This window comes from Xenopus laevis, chromosome 1L, assembly GCF_017654675.1.
Source record: "Xenopus laevis strain J_2021 chromosome 1L, Xenopus_laevis_v10.1, whole genome shotgun sequence".
Lineage (NCBI taxonomy): Eukaryota > Metazoa > Chordata > Amphibia > Anura > Pipidae > Xenopus > Xenopus laevis.
Window position 1 is genome coordinate 47,186,066 of NC_054371.1, and position 27,424 is coordinate 47,213,489.

A 27,424-nucleotide genomic window follows, 5' to 3' on the forward strand; every position below is an offset into this window, starting at 1 on the left:
TATATATATATATATATATATAGATAGATATAGATATATAACAAGGGAAAGTTGTGCTCACCACTATTTTTTTAAAACCATTAGGTGGGGGTGCAATGAGGGTGTGACCACAAAATACATATAGACAAATACAAGAGATCCTCTGCACTCAACCCATTATCAATATATTTAAGACAGACAGCTTAAATATATTGCAATATATGGACAAACAATCCCTGTGTTGTTTAAAGGGTAAGGCATTTTTTAGTAGCAGTATGCACAAAATGTCTCTGTCTTAAATATATTGATAATGGGTTGAGTGCAGAGGATCTCTTGTAGTTGACTATATATATATATATATATATATATATATAATTGCAACACATGGATGAGCTGCATTTTTTGTTTTTGTATATTATATAAAGGAAAGTGGCTTTCCCTTTAATGCTTGCTCTCCCAACCCCCGCCCCTCTAAACACAGTCCTACAGATTACTTAAAAGCCCATAATGCTGAATGTTTCTTTGGAAGAGGTCATGCCAAATAAAGAGAGAAGCAGGTATGGTCTTTCTCCTCCCAAAGAAAATACCCTTTTTCACTTAGGTAGGACTGATGCATGGACACTGCCTTGGCGGGGCGCATCAGCTTATGCATACTTTGTACAAACCATGTAACCAAAAGTGTCTCTTTTTGCCAAATTCAGATAAGTTCTCTTTAATCCAATTGTTCCTTAAAGTTGTATAATGATAGTGCTGGGTTAATTTGTTTAGTTCTATATATATATATTGATATATATATAGTAAGAAGGATCAGCACTCACTGTGTTGAAGAAAAAAATAGTTTTTATTGTCAAGTGATATACATCTTTATCCAAAGATGTATATGTGGATAAAGATGTATATCACTTGACAAAAAAAAAACTATGGTAGAAGGAAGAATAAACATAGCATGGGAATGACAAACATGATAAAACTGAGAGAAACCATTTGGAAAGAATCATTTAAAATAAAGTCTAGTTTAAGAAAAATACATTCAGATAAGCTTGCTTGGCCTAGGGCCTAGAAAATAGAGAACCTCCATTATTGCACTGCTTTAAGTGAAAATATACTTTACAGGAGACATTTGGCTGTTTGACTGTGACTTCATCACAAAGGTTTGAGCAAAGCACATTGTTCTTCATTGTATTCTGCTGTATATTGCACTGGTGAATCCACAATAAACAAGAGGAAAGAAAATGCTCATTTGCTGGCAAACATTTCATGTTTATATAGAGATTCTAATAAAAGTGTATCTGGTATTTCTGCATCATCTAAATCCAAATGTGCCAGACTGGTGTCCACTGCATTTGCAAATTCTATATCTTCATCTGGTATTTCTACATCTTCTGAATCCAGATGTGCCAGGCTGGTGTCCACTGCATTTGCAAATTCTATATCTTCATCTGGTATTTCTAAATTCAAATGTGCCAGGCTGGTGTCCACTGCATTTGCAAAGACTATATCTTCACCTGAAAATTGTACATCATCTAAATCCAAATGTGCCAGGCTGTTGTCCACTGCATTTGCAAACTCTACATCTTCACCTGAAAATTGTACATCATCTAAATCCAAAGGTGCCAGGCTGGTGTCCACTGCATTAACGAACTCTACATCTTCTGTAGCTTCCAGGATACATGCATCATCAATCTCACTACCACTATGTCTCTCCCCAGATGCCATGGTGTTACCAGATCTGGGCATGGATGGTTTTTGTGGGGGAAGATAACCATCTGCAAATAGCACATGACATCTGTTTATCTTGGTTTCCTTGATGTTTCCATTTTCATCCATTGTAAAAACAGATTCTTCATCCTCCTAAAAGATTTACACATTTATATTGAGTGTATGTTGTTAGAAGGTATCCTACTGGATATGTACCATCCACTTCACCAGTCAGCAACCATAATGGAGTACATGCTACTTGTATTAAGCTAGGCTGATTGTGAGCACACTGAAGGCGCCTATTTATTATGCTGTGTAAAGCTGGTCATAGACCCAAAGATAAAGTTGTATGAATGTTTGTTTCGTACCATTTTCGTACCGTGTGTAGACATTTTTTGTGCCATGCCGATCGGTTGTTTAGTCTGACAGGTTAGAAGATTTCTGTCTGTTAACGATAATATCTCTGCATGTATCAATGGGTGACTGTCACTACTATTTGTCAGACATAATTTTCATACGATTGCTGTCTTTGAATTAATGGCCAGAACATTGTCTGATGTGTTCTTCTTACGACTTTATTTAATCTGAATGGTCAGTGGTAGGTCGGGAGATTGCAACACACAATCGTTCGTTATACATAAGGATATATTTGCACATCTATGGCCAGCTTAAATGCTGGTTATGTTGCCCAAAGCAGCCAATCAGCAAAGATCTGATTGGTTGCTATGAACAAAATCATTGGTAATGTTTCACTCCACTTTTTATACAGCATGATAAATAGACCCCTCTGAAACATAGGCATAAGGACTGCAATTGCAGCGGTACTAAAGCAACAGGCACCGCCAAGTGGCTATAAAAAGAAAATGACATTGTAATGTTGTACAGGTATGGGACCTGCTATCTAAAATGCTTGGGACCGGGGTTTTCCGGATAAGGGATCATTCCATAATTTGGATCTTAATACATTTAGGATAAGGGCACACGGGCAGATTCGGAGAGACTAGTCGCCCCGGCAACAAATCTCCTCTTCTTCAGGGGTGACAATCTCCCCGAACTGCCTTCCCCTACCTTCCTGCCAGCTATAATGAAAAATTGCCATCGGGATGGCACTCATTTTCCGAAGTCACCCGAAGCGATATGTACTGCATGATATCTAATGGCAATATCTAATATGTTTTATAATTGCCAATAGTATACAAGTCATATTGTTTTTCCTACTAATCATGTATCCTTCCCCTCTTTCTCAGCCTAGTAATTCTTATGTTCACATCAGTACTGACCTCTTTAAAGAGAAAAGGAAGACACACTTCAGGGGGTAAGGGATAACCTAAAATAGGAAACAAATTATATTATCCAGCGGGTAAGGAAAAGAGTAAGAATGGTGCATAAGATGGGTTAAGGAGACCTTGAATGTGGTTATTTATGGAGTAAAGTTCCATGACAGACAGACATGATATATCTCTCAGAACTGAATATATTCAAATTAATCTGAAATAAATCAAAACGGCATGTTGTTGTAACTGATACAATGAACAAGATAATTCATTTTAAAAGCTCATAGAAACATTTAAATGTCTCTTAATTTGTCTCTGAATAAATAAGTGTTTGATTATTAGTTCCACTCTAGTGAATCTGTTGTTGTTGCTGGAGAGCATATCAATGTTTGAGTTAAATTCATGAAAACATATTTAATTTGATAATAACTTGAGGTATATTATCATCAAATAAGTGTTAAATAACTACTTATTGATTGGTTGCTGTGGTTGCTAATAATGCAAAAAACGTTTTTTTTAAATGACCCAAAGAATGCTTAATGCTGAACAATTAAATCCTGAGGATGTTCTACGTTTACACAAATACAGAGGTTCTAACATGGGCAACTTGGAATGCTGATTGTCAGAACAGGAGAATCAATGGTATTTTATATGCAAAAGTAGAGACTAATGAGAAAAAGTAAAGACAATTCTGAAATTCAGTAGAGTGAACAACTTACACTCTGACTTGTAGTTTTGTGCTCTGCATATAGGGTCATGACATTTCTGATACCAGACTTCTCGCTTTAAATCCACCAGTAGCCTGTGTGAACAGAAGCAGAATGCAAAGCTGTGCAGTTAAAATGCATAAAATATATTTACAATTAGCTGCATAAAATGGAATTCATAACTTGAATGCTTCTCAAACCTTCAGCAGCTTCCAGGAACATTAATTTGGCTCACTTTATATAATTAAACATTCAATAAATAGTTAAACTAAGTAAAATAAAAAAGCAAACCTTTTCCTAGTATGACAACTAGTAGAACCCAAAAAGTACTGTGAAATAGTTCTATTAAATAAACTCCTTGGATGATTCTGGCAGATATGATAAAGGGAATGACACTTACATGACATTGTTACTTTTGTGGGCTCTTCCTATATTTGCACACCACCGGTAGTTAGCCGTCTCATAAACAAGCAGTTCCTCTGATGAAAAATAGTTCCAGGAGCGTATGCCTGTGGAAACATGCATTGTTTGCAACAAAGTTCCATTTAGCATTTCGTGGCAATAATGCAGAATAAAACTAATAATAGCCCATACTTCCTTGAAAGCCTTCTTGTGTAACAAGAGAAAGAATGAAGTCATCAATTTCTGGGTAAGGGGAGAACTGATACCCCTTTATAGTGACTCCTGCATGCAGAGAAAAACATTGTTAGAACATATCTCCAGGGAACAGAAGCAGATAATCAGCCTGACATCACACACATGAGTCAGCATAGCTGTCCAGGCTACTGGAAAACATAAAACCCTAAGCCTTAAAGCAAGAGGCCAAAATCAGTTGCCTCATTTTTATATAGTCACATTACAGATATGGGATCTGTTATCCAGAATGGTCGGGACCTGGAGTTTTCCAGATAACGGATCTTTCCGTAATTTGGATCTTCATACCTTAAGTCTACTAGAAAATCATGTAAATGTAAGGATTAATTATATCTTAGTTGGGATCAAGAACTACGGAGAAAAAGGGAATCATTTTAACAAACTTGGATTATTATTATTATTATCACAGAAAGATCTGTTATCCGGAAACCCCCAGGTCCCGAGCATTCTGGATAACAGGTCCCATACCTGTAATTTAGATTTTAATCAAAAAAAAGAGAGAGTTTCCTTGTAATTTTCTAAAGACTAACTTTCACTAAGTTGCTTTTGGATCGTGTAGAGGTATAATTGCTAAACAATATTTATCTTAGGTAGAATAGCAGTAAAACCCTACACTCTCCAACTATTTCCCAGAATTAATTTTAAATAAATAATTGTAAAGTTCATCAATTATTAACCAGATCGCCCACCTTTTTGCAGCGCAATTCCCAACTTCCCCTGTGCTAATACAACGCACGATGGTGGAGGAGTTGATAGCTCAGCCCACTAAAGCAAAACTTCTGTCGCATACGTATAAGCACTTGATCTCTAATAGATATGACCCCAGGCCCAGAGTGAAATATAAGTGGGAAAGTTGTGGAGTCAGTGTGGATCCAGATGATTGGGATGAAATTATAGACAACCTTTACACTCCATTAGTAAGTGTTCGTGACAAACTTATCCAATTTAGGATCATACACCAAACATACCTCACCCCGCAGAAACTATTTATAATGGGTAGAGCAGTTTCACCCGCCTGTCCTAGATGTGGTGCTTCTGTCGCCAACTTTCTGCATTTAATGTGGGACTGCCCAGTAATACTCCGATTTTGGAGAGCAATTGTGCACTTTATGGCTGCTGAACTGGAACTCCCCAAATACTTAACCCTGCTACCTGTCTCCTGGGCCTTCTTGACTCGGTGATACCTAGAGTAAACACTAGATGCCTGATGAGATTGCTTCTCTTTTATGCGAAAAAAGTGGTTGCCCTTCACTGGATGGGCCCTTCGCCCCCGACGCTGAGTAGATGGATTGGGCTAATTAACTCGCAATTGGAATTGTATAAACTCACGTACCTCGCCCGAGGATGCCCAAAGAAGTTTGAGAATATATGGAATCCTTGGATCGAGTCACCTGCCACCTCAACTACCACCTGATTGCCAATTTTCAGCCATACTTCCTTCCCCCCTCCCTTTTCTCTTTTCTTTTCTTTCCTTTCTTAATCTGTTCTTCTCTCTACTCTTTATGTTGTAAAATTCAATAAAAATTACTCTTTAAAAAAAAAAAAGTTCATCAATTATTAAAAAGTGCTGAGTGCTAATTCATTCACACAAGGCAGTGCCCAGCGTCCTGCCTGCTCCCTCATGTGGTGCCCCGAGATAAAAATTTAATCAGATAGGAATCTTTGGGACAGCTCCACCTCTATTCGATTTTCTCTCTCTGATCTAAATTTCATAAATTGCTGGCCTTTTTAAAATTATAATTTAATGAACTCATTGTCTACATTTTTTTAATATTTATTAAGCATGGCCAGTTTAACTAATTAGTTCTTATTAATTATCTAATGTAACAATTGATTCATTTTAACTGAACTCATAATTAATATGATGGCACAGAACTAGTTGTAATTGAATTAATTGATTCATGTGATGGCACAGAATTGATTTTATACTACAGCACCTTGTGTGAATGAATTAGCACTTTTTAAAAATTGATGCACTTGACAATTATTTTTTTTAAATTAATTCTGAGAAATAGTTGGAGAGTGTTGGGTTTTACTGCTATTCTAACCAAGATATGCAATTTCGATTTTACCAACATTAATCTCAACCACGCATTTTGAAGGAGGGGGGTCCTTTGTGTTTGGGTGATTACAGTGTTAGTTTGGGGTAACAGCACAGTGTTTTAGTACCAGGATCGCCCTATCACTGCTCCATGTGCATCCATTAAAGTATTTTGCATCTAGTGAGAGGCAGACTGATGTGTTTGGCTGTTGCTGTTCTCTTCTAGTGGACAGCAGCAGTCAAAACACACTGTGGGCCAGATTCAATTTGATGAGAAAAGCTTATTGTTAAATTCAATTCCAGACTTTCCCATAAAGCCACATGCCATGAGAAAATCTTTTCTCTGTCGTCTTAGGGGGACACAGGGACCGATGGGGTTAAGCTCCATCCTCCAGGAGGCAGGACACTTGATAATTAATTAAGGGGGCGTGCACACTGTGCTCAACATTCAGTTTTTCAAGTGTCCTGCTACCAGGAGGATGGACTTCCCTAGAGTGGGAAATATTCTACGGTCAGATTCGCTGACACCCGGGGTGAAACCTGGAGCAGGGCTGCCTGCATCCTCAAGGTTAACCCCCATCATGGATTAATTCACCGGGGTCAAATGCTAGCCTAATGGCTATAACGACCACCCAGACAGTGCCTGCTTCCATTGGGTCGACAGAGGGTCTGGCCGCAGTGAATACACAGTAGGTGATTGGTTTCTACAATGGCCATTATGCTATTGTTGCTCCGTTTATCACAGGGGTCACTCACCCCCCCCCCTCCTTCCCATCCCTTATCCGCACCTAGCAGCTGCCCTTCTAACAGCCTCACTTGTCTGCTTCACCAGGGGAGGATATCTCTCTCCTCTAGTTGGTTTCCATAGGCAAACTAAGCAGCATACCTTAACTGGAGGAGTTCCACCAGAGGCTCCGTGCATGGCGCATGTTAGGAGGAGGGCTGAGGCGTACTAGCGCCGCAGCGTTATGGCGCCTAGCGCCATTTTGGATCCGGTCCGCAGTGGAACGCAAATGCCTTCCAGCGGCCATTTTGTTCCACTAACGCTGCGGAACACGATGCGAGGAGCGCGCACACACACTCCAGAGTGCTAGCAAGTGCAGGGAAGTGGAAGCAGAACCATATTGGCCTGTTTTTATATCTGCTGAGCAAGGATATCTGCTGTTACAGTAGCTGCTACTTGTTTCAGCCCTGCACACTGTCTCACCACTCAGGTGATATCCATGGCAGAAGGTAGGCCAGTGGGTCTATTTACCAGGGCAGAGGGGAGAGCACCCACCACAGCACAGGTAACCTATTTTACTTGTACAAAATGTCAGACAAAAATTGCAGGGGGCCATAGTGAACCGCTGTGCAGACCTTGTTCAATGGGACAAGGGAATTCAGCAGCTTCAGGGGACAACCTTGTTCCAACTGGGGCACAAGAAGAGAACACTGAGTCAGGAACTCCCCCACACCAGCCAGGGCCCAGCCGGGCGCAAGATATGGCGGCCCCTCTCTGGGCAGTTCAGCTTTCACAATCCCTAGCATCTCTACAAGGGCTTCCAGCCATTGCAGATAATTTAGGAAAGGCCTTGGCTAAGTTCAGTCATAGACCAAGCGCCAAACGCAAATGCTCTGATGACTCCAAAGGCGATACCCTAGCGGATGCATCCCCAGACGAATCGTCTGTAGAACAGCTTTCTTCCCAGTAAGAAGGCTAGATTCCACCCTCAGATGTGTCCTCGGGGGAGGAAGAGGAGAATCAAGACGGTGACAGAGACCGTGATTCCCAACATGATGTGGATAAAATCATCAAAGGGGTGATCGAAATACTCAATATTTCACAAGCACCAAAACAAACTGAAACATCAAGACTATTCAAGAGACAACATAAATCCACAATAGTATTTCCATCACACGAGCAGTTGATGGATATGATACAGGATGAATGGAACAATCCAGAACGAAAGTTTCAAGCTACAAGAAAGTTCTCAAAGGCCTACCCCTTTTCCAAAGAACTAGTGGAGAAGTGGACAAATCCACCAGTAGTGGATGCTCCAGTATCCAGACTGTCAAAATCCACCACTCTGCCAGTAACTGACGCGGCTGCTTTTAAAGATCCATCAGACAGACGGCTGGAAGGGTTCCTAAGAGCAATCTACTCGTCCTCTGGTTCGACCCCGAGACCCAGCTTAGCATTAGCCTGGGTGTCCAGAGCTATTCAAGCATGGGCGGAATCACTGGTCAAGGACATCCAAGAAGGAGTACCCAGAACTGACCTATTGTCTTCTGCACAAACTATTGCAGAGGCAGCAGCCTATCTCAGTGACACTACCCTTGATACCTCACAGATCACAGCTAGAACATCAGCCCTGTCCATAGTGGCACACAGAACATTATGGCTTAAGAACTGGTCAGCTGACCTGAGTTCCAAGAAATCACTAACTTCGCTGCCATTCAAGGGCCAACGGTTGTTTGGAGAGGAACTTGAGAAAATAATTTCACAAGCAACAGGAGGGAAAAGCACCTTTCTCCCTCAGGCGAAGAATAGATCCACAGGAACAGCTAGACGTGGAAAAAAATTTTCGTGGCCAAAGCAGACGTTATTCACGTAAAAGCAGTCCACCACAACGTTCACACTTTCGGAGCAAAACCAATGATAAGGGCCGTCCTCCATGGAAGGCCAACAAAACCTTCAACAAACCTACAGGAGATAAGTCTACCTCGGCATGACGGGGCATTCCTTCCGGAATCGCTAGAACAAATAGGGGGCAAACTACTACGATTCCGGGAGGTGAGGATCCATCACTCTTCAGATGCATGGGTCAACGAAATAGTCACAGAAGGCTATCACCTCGACTTCACAAATTCACCCCCCAGAAAATTCCTTATGTCCAGAGTACCATCTCATCCCAAGAAGGCTCAAGCCTTTCTACAGTGCATTACCAAGCTGGAAAACACTGGGGTAATTATACCAGTGCCACAGCCGGAGAGATTCTTGGGGTTTTACTCCAATCTGTTTATAGTACCGAAGAAGGACGGGTCCTTCAGGCCGGTCTTAGATCTCAAACAGCTGAACAAGTTTATTCGGTCCATTCGCTTCAAGATGGAAACACTTCGTTCAGTGATACGAGGAATGGAGCACGGACAGCTCATGATGTCGTTAGACATCAAGGATGCATACCTCCATGTTCCGATTTGGGCCCCTCACCAGAAATATCTAAGATTCGCCTTTGCGAACCAACACTTTCAGTTTGCGGCACTTCCGTTTGGACTTTCCTCAGCGCCCAGGGTGTTCACCAAACTCATGGCGGTATCGGCAGCAACCTTACGCCTACAAGGAATATCGGTGACACCATACCTGGACGACCTTCTTCTGAAAGCCAGATCAGAAGAGAAGGCCAAAGAGGATCTAATCAAGGCAATTCGACTTTTGCAGAGCTTCGGCTGGACCATCAATTGGTCAAAGTCCAATTTACAGCCCAGCTACCAGATGATATTCCTAGGCCTGGAATTCAACACAATGACACAAATAGTATGTCTTCCACTAGAAAAACAATACAAGATCAGAGATCAAGTACAATCACTGCTCTCACTCCAGAGGCCAACAGTCCACATGGCAATGAAAGTACTGGGACTGATGGTGTCAACCATCGAGGCGGTACCGTTTGCACAGATTCACCTACGAGCTTTACAAGAGAACATACTCTCATCTTGGAAAGGAGGTCTCTTGTCTCGAGTGATACGTCTCTCTCAGGCAACAAAGGAGAGTCTCCAGTGGTGGTTGATCACGGACAGTTTGACAAACGGCCAATCCTGGGCGACTCCAAATTGGAATGTCATCTCCACAGACGCCAGCCTAAAAGGCTGGGGGGCCACATGGAACAACCTATCCGCACAAGGTCAATGGTCTCTCGAGGAATCCAAACTACCCATCAACATCCTAGAGTTGAGGGCCGTAAAGCAAGCGCTACTCCATTGGTCTCACCGTCTTCACCAAAGACCAGTTCGCATCCAAAGCGACAACGTCACCACAGTGGCGTACATAAATCGTCAGGGAGGAACACGCAGCAAAGCAGCACTGAAGGAAGCACAAATGATATTGGGATGGGCGGAGACCAACCAAGTCCGATTGTCGGCCATTCACATTCCAGGAGTGTCCAACACAAAAGCAGATTTCCTCAGCTGAAATCAGGTACAACCGGGCGAGTGGGAACTTCATCCGGAAGCCTTCATGATGCTAGTGAATCTCTGGGGCCAACCACAAATAGATCTGATGGCCTCCAGAACAAATCGAAAAGTTCACACGTTCTTTGCTCGATCCCGAGACTCACTAGCAGCAGGGGTAGACGCCATGACTCAACCCTGGTCATTCAACCTGGCATACATCTTCCCTCCGCTTCCGATGCTACCTCGAGTCCTCAAGAAGATCAGACAATCCGATATCACCGTAATCGTGATAGCTCCCTATTGGCCTCGAAGAACATGGTTCTCCGATCTACAAGAACTGTCGATAGAACAATCGATCCGGCTTCAATGCAGACCAGACCTGCTCAGCCAGGGTCCAGTAACACACCACAATCCTGGACTGTTCGCTTTGACGGGATGGCTGTTGAGGCATCCATCTGGCGAAGAAAGGGGATAACTGAAGAAGTTATATCAACAATGCTAAGAGCACGGAAACCAACTTCTTCCAAGTCCTATCACAGGGTGTGGTTTTCCTATTTCACTTGGTGTGAAGAACTCGGATTGACTTTTCTGGAACTCAACATTCCTAGAATACTTTCCTTCCTACAGCGAGGCCTACAACTAGGCCTAAAACTCAGTTCCCTGAAAGTACAGATATCGGCATTGTCTATTCTGTTCCAACACCGGCTAGCAACAGATGATACCATACGGACCTTTCTGCAAGGAGTGGCACATGTAAGTCCTCCATTTCATCCGCCTGCTGCAGGCTGGGATCTCAATCTGGTGCTAGAGGCCTTGCTTGATCCACTGTTTGAACCAATGAATTCAATTTCTGATACCTGGCTCACGTACAAGACTGTATTTTTAGTTGCAATTTCGTCTACCAGAAAGGTGTCTGAACTGAGTGCTCTATCCTGTGAACCGTCATTTCTGGTGTTCCACAAGGACAAGGCAGTTTTACGAACAGTTCCTTCATTTCTACCCAAGGTGGTGTCATCCTTCCACATTAATCAGGAAATTATAGTCCCATCATTGTGTCCAGATCCCAAGAATGAGAAAGAACGACGTCTCCACAATCTAGACGTTGTCCGAGCACTTCGGTGGTACCTTGAACGGTCAAAGCCCTTTAGGAAATCTCAAACACTATTTGTTCTTCCAGTTGGTCCTCGTAAGGGTCTTCCAGCTTCAAAGACAACCATTGCCAGGTGGATCAAACAAACCATCAGACAAGCTTACCTGTCTAGAAGAAGGACACCACCACAGGGTGTCAAAGCTCATTCCACAAGAGCAATGGGAGCCTCATCGGCATGGCGCAATGCCGCTTCATTGGATCAGATCTGCAGAGCGGCTACCTGGTCCTCCGCTCATACTTTTACTAAATTCTACAGACTCGACACAACATCTTCAGCTGAGGCCGCTCTCGGTCGCAAGGTGTTGCAGTCTGTTTTACACTAATTACGTTCATTGGCTCGTCCCATCCTGCTGTTCTGGGACTGCTTTGTTAAGTCCCCATCGGTCCCTGTGTCCCCCTAAGACGACAGAGAAAATTGGATTTTTTGATACTCACCGTTAAATCCATTTCTCTGTAGTCGAAAGGGGGACACAGGGCTTCCCGCCCTCGGACGAGCCGTTGACCAGATGGCCGTGTCCAGGATAGTCCCTGGCTTTCATTCTGTCATAGTTATTAATCAGTTATAATGTTCAGTTACACATATGGTTAAAATTGGAACAAACTGAATGTTGAGCACAGTGTGCGGGGTTAAGCCAAGTAGGCCACGCCCCCTTAATTAATTATCAAGTGTCCTGCCTCCTGGAGGATGGAGCTTAACCCCATCGGTCCCTGTGTCCCCCTTTGGACTACAGAGAAATGGATTTAACGGTGAGTATCAAAAAATCCAATCATCTCACTGTTTATCACATGAAAACTCAACTGAAATCTATGGGGAAAAGATGGATCTGAATTAGGAGAAAAGTTTTCTGGTGAAATTTTCTTGTCGAATTTTCCCTATGTGCATTAAGGTGATAACACACTGGGTCATCATCCCTTCACTGACATTAACAGCAATCACCGAGTTGCATAATTACATGAAATTGCCGTCTCCTGTATTTTCACAGGATTACGCAATTCAAATGATTTACTCACAGCAATTTAAATCACTTTCAGGTCTTCAGTACACAGGATATTTTGACTGCCTATTTGCAGCAAGGATCTAAACAACCTTTGCCCATTGTGGTTTGCAGTGTTGGACTGGCCCAGTGGGACACCGGGAAAAAAACAGGTGGGCCCCGACCCTCATGGGCCCCCGCCGGGCCAGACCCCCTTCTCCCATGCTGTGTGTGCATGCACGCTGCGACGCGTCACAGTAGGGGGACGGTGGGGCCTGAACTGCAGTTTCGGTGGGCCCTGGGCCACCCCCAGTCCGACCCTGGTGGTTTGTGTCCCATTTACAATCACTGAGAAGTAGGATTATAACCTGAAATTGTGTGATTGTGCATTTTAAAAAAAAAATTATCATAGTTTCAGTTTGGGATGAAATCACCCTATATGCTGTACCCCTAAGGGTGATGGCACACAGGACTAAGACCACATCAGCGCTTTGATATGGTCCTGTTTCGACCGACTGTTTTGGGGGCATGTTGGGCAATAGGCATATTGCTATTTTCTAAGGCAAAAAAGTTTGGGAGAAGGAAAGTGAAATGATCATTTCAACATATGCAGTTTCTTGCATTTCAAAAATTAGGGATCCACAGAATCCTTCACGAAAGATTCAGCCGAATACTGAACCAAATCCAAATTTGCATATGCAAATTATGGGTGGGAAAACATTTTTTACTTCCTTGTTTTGTTATAAAAAGCCACGAAAACTTGCTGAAAAAGGCCAAATCCTGGATTCGGTGCATCCCTATCAAAAATGAGAGCCTTAAACAAAATCTAAACAAACAAAAGCAATGCATTGTAAAATCACTCTAGTTTGCAAGCCACCCAGGAAGAATAGATTTCCAGTCATATAGTAGTACAAAATATTGAGAAGAACAGTACCTGGATTTTTATTGTAAGGTGAAGTAGCTTTGTTCATCCCATAGTCAGGGCTGCTACATGTCAAAATCTTTAAAGAATCTGAAAATCTGAAAAGATTAATTATGTTATATATATGCCCTTCATTATTAATATGAAATTTTACATAAAAAATACTAATGTGAGAGTAGACTGTAAGGAAATCATGTTGTTGCAGTTCTCATCATGGCAAGCAATTAAAGTGATAATGACACAATGCTGAAAGCAACTGTTTTACAATACAGTGTGCTTATACTTTAATACCTAAGGATTCTTAACCTAAAGTCCAGGACCCAAAAATGAGTCCCCGTGCTTTTTGGGGTCTATCTCCTTTAACACAGTAATATTACTCTCTCCAGTAGAAAATGTTAATTAAAACAAGGTGCATAATGGATTTTAAAACTTCAGCCCCCACAACATTTTTCAACCCAGGCTAAGAAAAATTGTATAGTGTTTGCTAGCCATGGATAAGACTCTGAAAGAGACAGTAACACCAAAAATGAAAGGGTTTTAAATGAATTAACATAATATACTGTTGCTATATATAGTTCATATTGGCAAGCTGCTGTGTAGCCATGGGGGCAGCCCATGTGGGAAAGCCATGGAAGCTGGAAAAAAGAGAAACGGCACAGGTTACATAGCACATAACAGATAAGCCCTGTCCAATACAATGGTGTTTTATCTATCTGCTATGTAAGCTGTGCCTTTTCTCCAATTTTCCATCTTGAATGGCTACCTTCATGGCTACACAGCAGCTTGTTTATATAAACTATAGTAGTCTTTCTGAAGCCAGCACACAGCTTTTACCAGTGCAGAGCAATAGTACATTAAATTTTAATTACTTTGATAACCTTAGCCTTTTTGGTGTAACTTTTCCTTTAACTGTATATCTTTAGTGGAATAAGTTTGTCATTTTATTATGAACACAGAAGAGAAAGCTGATAAAATACTGCCAAAAAAGGGGAACTTGGACGAAAAACTATGAAAGACTTTAAGTGGTGTCCTCTTGTACTACTCGAGTATAAGCCAAGTTTTTCAGCATCCAAAATGTGCTGAAAAAGTCTACCTCGGCTTATACTCGAGTCAGTGGGCAGTAGCTGAGATTACAGTCACTTTTAATCATTCTTATACCAACAGTTCGCTTGGGGAGAGACTGCACTATCACACAGCGCCCTCTGTTGGTTATATGAAGGAATAACAGTGCGCCCTCTGTTGGTTATATGAAAGATTAACAGTGATGGCAATATCACACAGCACCCTCTGCATATGGTAGTGGGACAGTGGGACAATGCACACAGTAATCTGTTTGGCAATTCTCTGTCACCATCAACTTTGCAAAGAAGTCCAGTTGATCGCTGGGGGGGTCGCTTTGGCGGAATGTGTGCTGCTGGGAGACAGGGCTGTAGTTGTGTCTAGGCTTATACTCGAGTCAATAAGTTTTCCCAGTTTCCGTAGGTAAAATTAGGTACCTCGGCTTATACTCGGGTCGGCTTATACTCGAGTATATACAGTATATGCTGGTGTTGTAATAGAACTCTGTATCAATTATCATTTGGTGTGTAAAATACAGGATAGAAGGATAGAGTGGCCAAGGATTTAAAGGGGTTACAGGCCAATTGATTCATTTTATTTATTTCATTTCACGGCATTAGATAAATGCTATATTAAGCTTTGTAATCCACTGCTGCCTTATCCTGCAGTCTCTGAACTGCAAGTTGAATGTTACCAGCGTGGCTTAAGTCGCAGCAACTGGCTCTGAAAAATGTCTAAGAATGAAAATTAAGTCAGTGAACATGCCACATTCTATTTCAGGGCAAATATTAATATAACTTAAAATACTTTTCTGGGTGTTTTATTTAAGGTATTTAATGTGAAATGGGTGAAAGATTATTTGATGCAATATTCCGTAAAACTCACAAAAGGTTTAAAGTTTAACAGAGTCAGTAATATTAAAGTGGTTGTTCACCTTCCAATAGATAGTACACCAGACTTATTACAGTTGCTTTCTATTTTTTTTTTTTTGACAGTTTTTCTAAAATAGAAGTTGACAGCATCTCATTAATCTGGGCTCAGAAGTATTACAATTTGCTACATTAGTTGATATATTTCTCAGCATTATCTATGCAATATTAGCAACTATTATATCAGTTATAACAGTAGCCTTTGATAAAACGCAGGGGTTATGCTCAGCAGGGCTAAAGATAAAAAATGTTATAAAATAATGTATCAAATTAAAACAGTTTACAGAGTCGGTGACCTCCTTCCTCCCACTGCCGCTCCAGGAAGACATGAGAAGGTGTAAATTGGAACTGTAAACAGAAAGAAATTTAAAGAAAACCCCACTTTATTTTGCTGTACTATCTGAAAAGAATGGAACTAAAAAGTGATTGAAAGGTGAAACCTTTAATAGGACATGTAAGTTAGAAAGGTTCATATTCAGAATGAAGCTGGCACGGTAAAGTGTATTGATACTTTTTTAACTGAAAGCATAATTAGCTTTTAATTACCTAACCACTATTACAAAAATGTTTGTGTTGACTTTATATTTATGTTCTTAGAATAATATAAACCATGGTTAAACGTGATGTTAGTGTCACTTATGCCTGCACATAAAGTGAAGCTTGTACCTGTACAATAAACCTTACCTGATATTGCTAATTAATGAGCAGAGAAAAATGTGCTCTTCTGTACAGATATCTTTCTGTGGCTTGCTTCTGAACTTATTGTCTTCAGCTAATGTAAAGGGCACATTCTTGCCCAATTTTGAAGCTTTGTACAAACGGAAATTTCTGTTCTTTGTGTAAACGCCTAAAAACCAAGAAAAGAAAACACGGTTAACCAGTCGTACAACAAAGAAAGCCACAATCTACATTGTCAGATTCACGGCAATTTACAGCCATAAATCTGAAACACGTGGTTCAGCAAAATTCTTCTACTATATTCCGTGGAAGCAGTTAATTAGTAGGAAATGTTTGTTCTTTGAGGACCGCTCAACATGATTCAATTCTTACCAAACAAGATGCTACTGCTTGGAAGCCAGTCATCTGCTCCTGAGCGTTCTTAATTTAATTATAATATACAAGTGCCCCAAATATCCTGTAAATGATATCCTTATAAACTGTGCTTAGTGATGTCATATCTGTAACATGACTCACTGAAACTTGTGTATTATAATAAAGTACCCCCTGTTGCAAAATATGAGGATATTAGAAGTCACCTTCAGCCTCATGCTTTTATATGGTCATGGAACACCTCGATAACTTATAAAATCCTTATATTTTACAAGAGGGGGTACTTTATTCCCTATATAATTTCCCTGGTAACTGTAAAATACAGATCAAGGTCACTTTAAGAATCAAATAAAAATCTTCACGTTCTATAAATAAAAGTTACATTTCTGAAAAATTATACAGGATCTTGAACACATTTTTTTTAAATAAATCTACTTACCAATAGCTGACAAAAAAAATTGGCTAATTAGCCTAGTTGTTGCATATTAATATCTAGCCACAGGTGTTACCGTATACATTTATAGTAAAAATGTGCTACAGAGCATATGTCTGTGAAATACTCAGAAACATAATACAGGTATTAGGACCTTCATACCTTAAGTCTTCTGGAAAATCATGTAAACATTAAATAAATCCAATAGGCTGGTTTTGCTTCCAATAAGGATTAATTATATGTTAGTTTGGATCAAGTACAAGTTACTGTTTAATTATTGAAGTGAAAAAAGGAAGTCATTTTTGAAAATTTGGATTATTTGGATAAAATGGAGTCTATGAGAGACAGCTTGTCTGTAATTCTGAGCTTTCTGGATAACGGATTTTCAGATAATGGATCCCCATACCTATATTAGCAAATACAATTTGCTTCTTTGATTTGAGTTATAAGTTTATAATTTACAATAGTATTCCATTAACACCAAATGGCTTAAACCCATAAGGGAGAAAATACAAATACTGTAGCAAGGCTGGTTGAAAACTACAAAAAAAAAAAAAAGAGGCAGAAGCTGTACTCTGCTTTAGCTGAGTGCCCACAGGTGCAAGTGTTAGTAATGCAAGGACATTGTACCTTCCTGAAGAATACAGCAATTGCGTTAGGTAGTGCTGTATTCACAAGGGTAGGTATGTAGGTGCTCTCCTGTACATAAGGGTGTGATTTTAGTGCACTAACCTATAATGGTGAACAGTTTTTTTACCTAGATCAATACAAAGCTGGTTCCCACCATATTTATCTCTCACAATTAGAGACGAAAGATCACAGTTTTCAATACTTTGGACATCTTTTACTGCTTTTGCTAGGCTTGGTTTTCCACTGTTACCGCACAAAACCTCTGCTTCTGGAAGGCAGGGTGATTCATTGGCCCCGGATACATAATCTCGGGTCACAGATTTGTAACCAGCCAAAGGCAACAGTGGCTTTAAGACATTTTTAATAAAATTACCTGCAAGACAAAAAAAGAAACACAAATAAAATAAACATATAATATAGAAAATTTATTTTGATTATCTTTTTCTCCAAAACATGTATGAATACAAATAATTATGAGTTTTCGGGGAAAGATCTGTGTTTACAAGCTAACACAGTGCCTCAGTGAAGGAGTGATTGGAGTGTATCGGTTTTTCAGCCCTGTGTGCCATTAGCCTAACAGTCAGAACTAAAATAAAAGCAGTCAAAGGGAACACTACAGAGTTATAATTATTTGTTTGTAGAATTCATGTATCAAATATCTCTAAATGCTTCAGTATATATGTGCAATCAAATGATACACATAAACTTTGGCTGTTTCTAAAGGGGACTCTTGTACCCATCTGGAAGTTTTACAGTTGTTGCTAATGAAAATTGTTCTAAATAAACCTAAACTAATCTTTTTTTGAACTGAAACTGTTTTTTTAAGATTCAGTTCAGTGATTACATTAAAATCATAACACGTCAATATTACTGAACCACAACATTCAGAATGTCACGAAATGTTACTGTCAGGTGTAGAGTATTAACTGTTGTACAATCCCAGATTGATTCTCACTTGCAAAGGGAAGGTAAAAACAAATCCAAGCTAGGATCAGAAATGTTTGTAGATCAATAGCAACATCTGATAAATGTACAGGTACCTGAGCTTACAGAGCTCTGTTTGTTTGTCCATTAGAACTAACTAAGCTTGCTTTCAACCAGGAAGTGTCACAATAGGATTTTATTCTCAGTATTAATGAACACTTGGAGATATTAGGGTACTCAGATATGTAATCCAAAAGTGTAAGCATAAATACGTCTACTTTTTATGAAAACTCACCAAAGTGGAGTAGTATCCACAGTAGACACTTTATTCAAAGTCATCTCAAGCCTTACGCATTTCGTGTCTGACACTTAATCATAAGATAATGATTAAGTGTCAGATAAACACGAAACGTGTAAGGCTTGAGATCTGCATGTGGTTTCCAGAGTGCCCTATACCATCTATTTCTCTGTACTCAAGTAAACTTGCAGTTTGACAATAAATAGATTAGTCCTTTAAAGTGATACTGACACTTAAAATGTTCTATTCAAAATATTTGTCTACGTCACAGGTACCTATAGGTCATGTTGATCGTTTTTCGCTAATAGTTATGCTTTTGTTAGTAATTGTCACTTGAGGTTCCTAAACCTGACTGTCCCTTAACCTGTCAGAGTTTCTAATGCTGACGGACTACTGCTGCACAAATATGGCAGCCCCCTCATAGAGGAACAGGGTAGAAAGAGAGGTAATTTAAAAGCATCAGACAAATACTTTTATGGCAAAATTATAAATAGCATTCAAAGACAATGTTATGATAGATAATAAAAAAAAGGTTATTGTCTAATGTCAGGGTCTCTAAGAAAAACTATAATAGCTATAGACTATTGGACAACTCAAATTCTCCAAATTCATTGGTATACAACCGATTAGCTTGGTGTTTACTGCAAAACTAAAATCTAAGAATCATTGCCAAAGGAGTAAAAAATACAGAAGTAGTATACTTGCATCTCGATGTGGAACCTGAGCCCAAGAAGAAATTTGCATTAAACGCTTCATTAAGCAGTTTATGTGGTGTAATGTGTAGATTTAGAACTGTTTTTTGTTGAGGGTTAATGTTAGGGATTTTCACAACAGGTGTAATACAAAAATAGGAAAGTTGAGTCTCTATCACACATGGTACTCTGGAGTATCCTCGTCTGTATAAAAACAGTGCTTAGCAGTGATGTAAGGGTTGCACAGAAACACGCGGATTGACCACCAGTTGGGCGGGTTTGGGTTGAAATTTGGCCAACCATTGTGGGTTAGGGTTGGGGAAGTACACTCCTCCACTGTTCCCAAAGTTTCACTATTTTGGAACCAGAGGTGCTCACAGAAGTAGCATACAGAGCAAGACTATGTGGGTATGGGTTGGGTGCAGGTCCTACAATGGCAACGTTTTGCGGCTTATGGTTGAGTGTGGGTTAAGATTTTGCAGGTTAGGGTTGGGCACGGGTTAATCGCATGACTTTTTGTCACAAAACAAGGAAGTAAAAAATGTTTTCCCCTTTGCACCCCTAATTTGCATATGCAAATTCGGATTCGGTTCGGTATTCGGCCGAATTCAAAATAGTGGATTCGGTGCATCCCTAGTATGAATACAGGAATCCTCAAAACAATATGATCTCAAAATGTGAGGTGAGGAAACAGAGTATGATAAGTGCAACTTACCAGCATGGATGTTATCTTTAAAGGCTGCATTCGGCAACAGAAATATTAAATGACGACTGAATTTTTCTTTTGAGCTAGAATCCAGGTTTAAAACCCATTCTGGGGAACACTTAATACCATATAGTTCTTCAAGTTTTATGCTGAAGTACTGGAGGAAGGAAAGCAACGGCTTAATAACTAAATCGTTATTAACAAATAAACTGGGATTTAAATACAATTAGGTTATGTAATATTATTTTCATAATATTTATTAGATCATGTGACCCTTTACAGGCAACATAAAGGTTATATTCTGGCAAACAATGTCATAGTGTTTGAGCAGGGAAATAAGCACTACAAAGGAAAAACAACTGAACAAATAGAATCAAATATTTTCTTATGATAGACACTTACTTCAATTACCAGAGCTACCATTTTTTTACCATCTGCTTCTGGATTTGATGATTTGTAAAATTCAAAGTCAATGTAAAGCTTGCACACAGCGTCAGCAGGAATGACTTCATAGCAGTGACTCAAGGAAAATGGGTGTTTGCTGCATAAAAAATATTGAATATTTTATCCATAGAAATTATAATTCAACTTCACCTTCCTCAGTGGTACTGAGAACCATGTAATAATTAGATGTGTCTGTGGATCTGAGATCCGATGATCTCACATTATCCTCACAGTACCTTCTGGTGCTTTAAAGAATTCATAGTGCATTCTATGATGGTGAGCTAACCATGCTCTGATGCAGCCAAGCAGTCTCAAACCATAACCTTTTCACCAGCATGCTTTAACGTTGTCATCAGGTTATTTTGGTAAATTGCGGTCTTAAATTTGGCCAAATAATTCTTTGTCTCATCAGTCCAGAGCATATTGTTGCAGAATTCCTTTGCCTAGGTGTCATGGAAAAAATGTTGTAGGCTAGAAATGTTGTACATTATGTTTTGGGTTTCTGTACTGGCCCAAGGCAACCACAACCCTTTATTAGGGAAGATCTGTGTCTCCAAACATTCCCCAGTAGCTCCCTTAGGGACCCACTCACAATATACAGTAAACATAGAATATACGTAAATGTCACAAAATAAGGCTAATTAGTAATGAATACAGATAATTACTACATGGCAGCACAGAAACCAGTACAACTAGCATCAGAATTTAATAGTCAGCCTTGTAGCATCAACTTATATTACAGACAATTCAAATTTTCATCTTGATAATTTGCGACGACCCCTAAGCTTAGCTTCTCAACAGCTGCTCAGAGCCCACTGAGCATGTGAGTGTCACACACACTTTCCAAGATGGTGACAAGTTTGAAGTTCTGGATCATTGCTGTTATTGAGAAGCTGAAACTTTAGGCTGGTGCAATAAGATCAGTATATGAAATATGGCATTTTTAGCCATATTCAATTTTAGGGTTTAGATCTCCTTTAGGTCTTGCTGTTGTTTCTGGACAGCAAATGTTTCTTCTTGGCACACCTTCAATGTAGATCTAGATCTTTGTGAAGCCTCTTTCTAATGGTAGATTCATGCATGTTGCCATCAATAAAAGCAAGAGCTACCTGTAGGTCCTGTAAACAAATTCTGGAGTTCTTAGAGACATCTATGCTTTCTCAAGTTGAACTTGCTAGGACAGTCTGGCCAAGTTACCAGTTGTTTGAAATCTTCCCCACTGTTAGATAATCTTCCACACAGTGCAATGATTAATGCCCATAATTTTTTTAAAGAATCTAAGGGGCTGATAAAAACATTTTTGTCTTACCTGACATTTTTATTTTAGGACTATATGGCAACCTACTATATCAGCACTATATAACAGCGAAGGAAAAATTTTGTAAAAGAAATTGGTAGGTACTTACACGTAATAAAACCAAAATTCTGCATATGTTGTTACAAGATATAATCTTCGCTCGGTATCATCAATGACTGTCTCCAAGGCAAAAAGATGCACATCCTGCAAAAAGAAAAGGTGAATGGTATATTTTACAGTACAAAATAGCACACAGAATGCAATTATTAAACAGATAAAAATACTTGTAGAGAATAGAATGCCAATGAAAATGGGAAGGTGAAAGGAAAGAAGGTATACAGACTATGTTTTTTTCTTTTTTCCACAAAATGTTTTACAAAACATTAGTTCAGCTCGTCAACCCCCTGTGGTATGGATACAGGGGTTCCTTAAAGGGCAAATCAACCGCAAAATAAAAATGTGCCTAATAAAAGAAAACATAATTCTAAGCAACTTTGCAATATACATTCATTAAACATTTTCGGTGCTCTTAAAGTTATGAATGTAACTGTAATGAATGTATATTGCAAAGTTGCTTAGAATAATGTTTTTTTTTTTATTAGGAACATTTTTATTTTGGGGATGACTTGCCCTTTAAGGTTAATTATACACATGGGTCCTATATTGACTGTGTCCACCAATGGTTCTCAAGCACCATAATCTGAAACAGATCATAGAAGGAGGCATGTTTACAGGATGTTTACAGGCTGCAAGTAAATCTTCCAATATGGGGAGGCGTATGAATAATAATCAGATGAGAACAAAAAAAACACAGTAGTAGTAAGAAATGCATTCCCAATTCTGTATAGATTTGTAGTAAAGGTATGGGATCCTTTATCCAGAAACCTGTTATCCAGAATGCTCCAGAATTATGGAAAGACCATCTCCCATAGACTCCATTTTATCCAAATAATCCAAATTATTAAAAATGATTTCCTTTTTCTCTGTAATATTAAAACAGTACCTTGTACTTGTTTCTAACTATTAATTAAGATATAATTAATCCTTATTGAAAAAAAAAACAGCCTATTTGGTTTATTTAATGTTTACATGATTTTCTAATAGACTTGTAGACAAGCCCGGACTGACAATCTGTGTGTTCGGGCATTCTCCCGACGGGCCGCTCTACATGCTATTTGAATGCATCCGATGGGCTCTAGGACCGCTCCTCCGTCCTATCTCCCACGTGGCTCTGCCCCTCCCACTCCTCTCACGCTGCTGCTGCTGCCGTGCTGTGTGAGTGTCCCTGCAGCCCATCTATGGAGTAGTCTGTGCTGTAAGTAAGGCCCCGCAATGGGGAGGGGGGTACTGAGGGCTGTCCACCTTTCATTCTCATTATATTTAGGATTGTTTAGTCTTCTTGGGCTGGTCTTATCCTACCCCATAATAAAATGATTTATGCTGGCTTAATTAAGATCTATTTCTGTCTTGTTATTACAGAATAAATGAGGTATTTTTTGTTTAAATAGGATGCTGTGAAAAATGGTTCTGGATAAAGTTTTTTTCTGGGAAATATCAGGAAAGGTTTATGCAAAAAACGAAGGAAGGACAGATCTTTAGGAATGGCAGCTATTATTGTTTGTGCCCTGGTGAACATTGCTTGCTTATATGTGATTCAGTGTGCTGCTCATTAATATAAAGAAAATAACACCCTCCTAATCATTATTAATTCCTTTCTATACATCTTCAACTGTGATGCTTGGGGTGGGGACTGAATGGATGAACCTGAGGGACAGGTGTATTTCTCCTGTAAATGTTATATGAAGGGAGTGTGACTGTGGGATATCAGGTATAGTAGGGAGAGCTGGTGCCTATAGTAACAGTGGGATAATAGTCTCTGGGAAGGGAGTGTGACTGTGGGAATACAGGTATAGTAGGGAGAGATGGTGCCTACAGTAACCCTATACCCTACTGTAAGGATATTAGAAGTCACTGAGGGGTTGTTCTGTGACTATATAAAGGCACAAGGCTGCAGGCTGAGTTATACAGGGAACTCTGAGTATCACTCATGTATTATAAGGAATAATGTACCCCCTACTGTAAATGATCAGGATATTAGAAGTCGCTGATGGGTTCTGTGACCATATAAAGGCACAAGGCTGCAGAATCTTTAACATATTTTTACATGAATTACACTTAAGAAAGAAAGGCAGCTCATTTTGCACATAATTTTTTGCAGTTTTACCCCAATATATGAGTGGATGTGTACAAGATCATCACATGTTTACATGTGGGCTGCTTTGACTTTTTTTTGCCCGGGCTGCTTTTTACCCCCATTCCGGCCCTGCTTGTAGATATGAAGATCCAAATTATGAAAAGATCTGTTATGCAGAAAACCCCAGATCCCGAGCATTCTGGATTACAGTGTAAACTTTTCCTGACTTACCTCCTTACACGTTTTGGCAAAGTTAAATGCTAAAGCCTGTCGAGGGAAAAGTTTCCAGACAGAAGATGGAAGCCACGGCTTGGCAAGCTTTGGCCTGTAAATTAAACTGAGCGGGTGTCGTCTATAATAATCTGCCAGATTCTCCACATTCTTAACTTTTTCTTTCCATTTCCGTTCCATGCTTTCTAAAACAAAAGACAACTGGTGTAAGGAATATAAATTGCAGAACAAATAAATAAAACTGCAAATGACAAAAATAAAAAACATTGGTGCCTTTTATTTGCCAATATATATATATATATATATATAAATATAGTCATAGCCAATTAGTACATGAAAGTAAAAATAAACTGTACAGTGTCCTCCATAATGTTTGGGACACATTTTCTTTGATTTGCATGGTGAAACTGAAATGTATGTAAAGACATATAGGATTAATGAAAAAAAAACTAATTTTGTAGGCTGTTTTGTAGGCAATTATAAGTAATATATGGTGTTGCTTTTACATGGTGCTTAACATTAATATTACCTTTAAAAGTAGCCCCTTTATTAGAGCTCCCTTTAGATGTTCACTGGTCCGTGTCTGTGTTTCAAATTAGGGGTGGGCGTGTCTTAATGGTCCCTGCCAGAAGCACAGTAGGAGAGGGACAGTGCAATCACAGCCCTGCAGTCACACAAGCACAGACAGGCTTCAGTTCCCTATCAGGTCCTGCTAGCTGCTGATTGGGTCCTGTCCTACAGTGCAGTGAGATGAGAGCCGCTGGTTCCCATGCACAGACTGGGAATTCAGGGAGCAGGAAGTAGAAGGGAAGGGAGGGATTATTAGGGTTTTTGCAGAAATATTCAATCAGCCTGATTAATGCACTGGTATGTTCTTATTTTTTACACAAAATGTCTCCTTTAAATTAAATTAAAGTCTAGAGTGTGCACTTTAATCATATCTGAATTGTTTGATTTGTAAATCAAACAAAAATGTGTCTTTGTCCCAAACATTATGGAGGGCGCTGTATGTTACACAAGAGGGCCCACTGCTCCTTGAGAATGTCAATTGGGGTTGATAATAACATAAAAAAATATTGATGATCGAATAGAAACAATATAATAATACAAGAAAGACCTGGAGAATAAGACAGCGAATCAGATGAAAAATTCTAAATATGAAGGTTTTAAACCTCACACGCGTAAACTGATGATTTTATTATTTAATTCACTGAGACATTTTCATATATCAATTATGTGTTATTTTATATTTATTTTTTATATGTACATCACTATTGCAACAAAGCACAGTACTTATTGTAATTGTTTGAAACACTTACACAGAAATGTATCCATTTTTTCATTTATTTATAGGCAAGAAACAACTCTGCATTTCAAACACAGGTACAAGCAGCAGGGTGGCCTGTTTTGCAAGCGCAAAGTTTACTTCTCCTTTAAAAGGGAATGGTTAATATTATAAAAATCCATCAGCATATAATAGATGCTCTGTAATACTTTTTTTTCACAAATAGGGATTTTTTATCACAGTTTCTTTAAATACAAGTGCAGGGAAAAAAGGGCTATTGCCCATGGCCTACTGGGGGCCACCATCAAACTTAACCCAGAAATGCCAGAACTCTCAATTTAATCATCTGTAATTGCTCACCGTGACCATTTCTTTTCTTTTTTTTTACTGTAACTTTCTACTTCAGTTTATTTAGTGTAATTTCATCTTATCTTTGGGGGTGTGTGTGTGTGTCATATCAGTCCCACAGGCGTGCTTTCACATATATTCATTATAATACACAAAAACCATGAATATCCTGCAAATTATATCCTTATAAGGGTAAGGTCTCACTGAGGCAACTTTGGGCGACTATTGAAAACGCATCGCCGTGTGTGCATTAGCGCAGGCGACTTTGCATTGTAACCTATGGGGGAAAACGCCGAGATAGTCGCTCAAAAGACGAGGCGATTAGTAGCCAGGCGACAAAATGTCCCCGAATCTCCTCGTGTGGACTAGCGCTAAACAGTGAATTCTGATGTCATCAGTTATAAACGGTGAGTTCTGATGTTCACACCTACCAACTGTCCCTTTTTCGGAGGGACAGTCCCTCTTTTGACAGCTCAACCCGCAGTCCCTCATTTGTACTGGAAAGTCCCTCTTTTCTATGCACTGAACAGCCAGAAAAAGAAACAAAGTTTCTCACTTAATTGGCTTTTAACAGAGAGCCCACAACAGCTAACAGGTGCAAATAAGATACTTTGTAACAATTTTGAGACACAAAAACACAGTTTAGATAAGGAGAAATATTTTCAAACTTTCATAACCTGCCAAATTTTGTAAAACAAACATGGTAAGTAGAGGGTGTGGCCACAGGAAGGGGTGTGGTCAAAAAATTGCTGTGCTACGTGCGGAAAAAAAATTTTGTCCCTCTTTTTACTTCCAAAATGTTGGGAGGTATGCATCATTTCTGTCACATGACTCACTGAAAATTGTGTATTATAATAAATAAAGTACCCCCAGTTGTAAAATATGAGGATATTAGAAGTCACCTCGGAGTTCCATGACCTGTATAAAAGCACTCGGCATTCGGCCTCTGTTTTTATATGGTCATAAAACTTCTCGGTAACTTATAATATCCTTATATTTTACAAGAGGGGGTACTTTATTCACTATACATTTAATACAAAGTAACCAGTCACGTTGCATACCTAAACATTGTGTATAACTATTGCGCACAAGGGCTATTGCGTTTCATATACGTCACCTGGCGTTTTTTTCCCTCTCATCTACAAGCATATCGGCTTCCGCCGCCACATACAAATTTCCCGCCTAGGGCCGCAGTAAATATTCCTCCGCCTCCAAAGCAACTTGGTGAAAGGGGACTACATAATGCCGTAATTGCTTCGCTCGTCGTAATGCCGTAATGCCGTAATTGCTTGCCTTCAACCTCCTGAGACTCGATATCCTGAGAGCAGTACTTGTTCATTAACTATGAAACAG

General features: G+C 39.6%; 1 protein-coding gene across 3 annotated transcripts; it reads right to left on the minus strand.

Moving 5' to 3' along the window:
* Nucleotides 1-976: 976 nt before the first annotated feature.
* On the minus strand, nt 977-27,328 carry primpol.L (primase and DNA directed polymerase L homeolog). Of its 3 annotated transcripts, none has more exons than XM_041589079.1 (13): nt 27,189-27,328; nt 24,439-24,623; nt 22,123-22,217; nt 20,675-20,813; nt 20,282-20,429; nt 17,807-18,025; nt 16,224-16,386; nt 13,564-13,649; nt 4,253-4,342; nt 4,059-4,167; nt 3,671-3,753; nt 2,958-3,004; nt 977-1,830 (listed from the first exon to the last, which is right to left on the minus strand). In XM_041589079.1, the coding sequence occupies exons 1-13, from the start codon at nt 27,208-27,210 to the stop codon at nt 1,216-1,218; spliced, it is 2,001 nt and encodes a 666-aa protein (XP_041445013.1). In that variant the 5' UTR covers nt 27,211-27,328; the 3' UTR covers nt 977-1,215. The 3 variants fall into 3 exon arrangements, with proteins under 3 accessions (XP_041445013.1, XP_018086033.1, XP_018086042.1); XM_018230544.2 differs by having other exon boundaries at nt 17,780-18,025; XM_018230553.2 differs by lacking the exon at nt 27,189-27,328 and adding an exon at nt 24,968-25,028 and having other exon boundaries at nt 17,780-18,025.
* Nucleotides 27,329-27,424: the final 96 nt, after the last annotated feature.

Excerpts from the sequence above, each read along its gene's own strand:
- primpol.L (XM_018230544.2), bottom strand. The coding sequence starts at position 27,210 with ATGAGAGGGAAAAAAACGCCAG. Across the intron at positions 13,650-16,223 it reads TCATTAATTAGCAATATCAG|ATTTTCAGATTCTTTAAAGA; the intron begins GTAAGGTTTATT and ends TAATCTTTTCAG. Across the intron at positions 3,005-3,670 it reads ACAAAACTACAAGTCAGAGT|GTTATCCCTTACCCCCTGAA; the intron begins GTAAGTTGTTCA and ends TTCCTATTTTAG.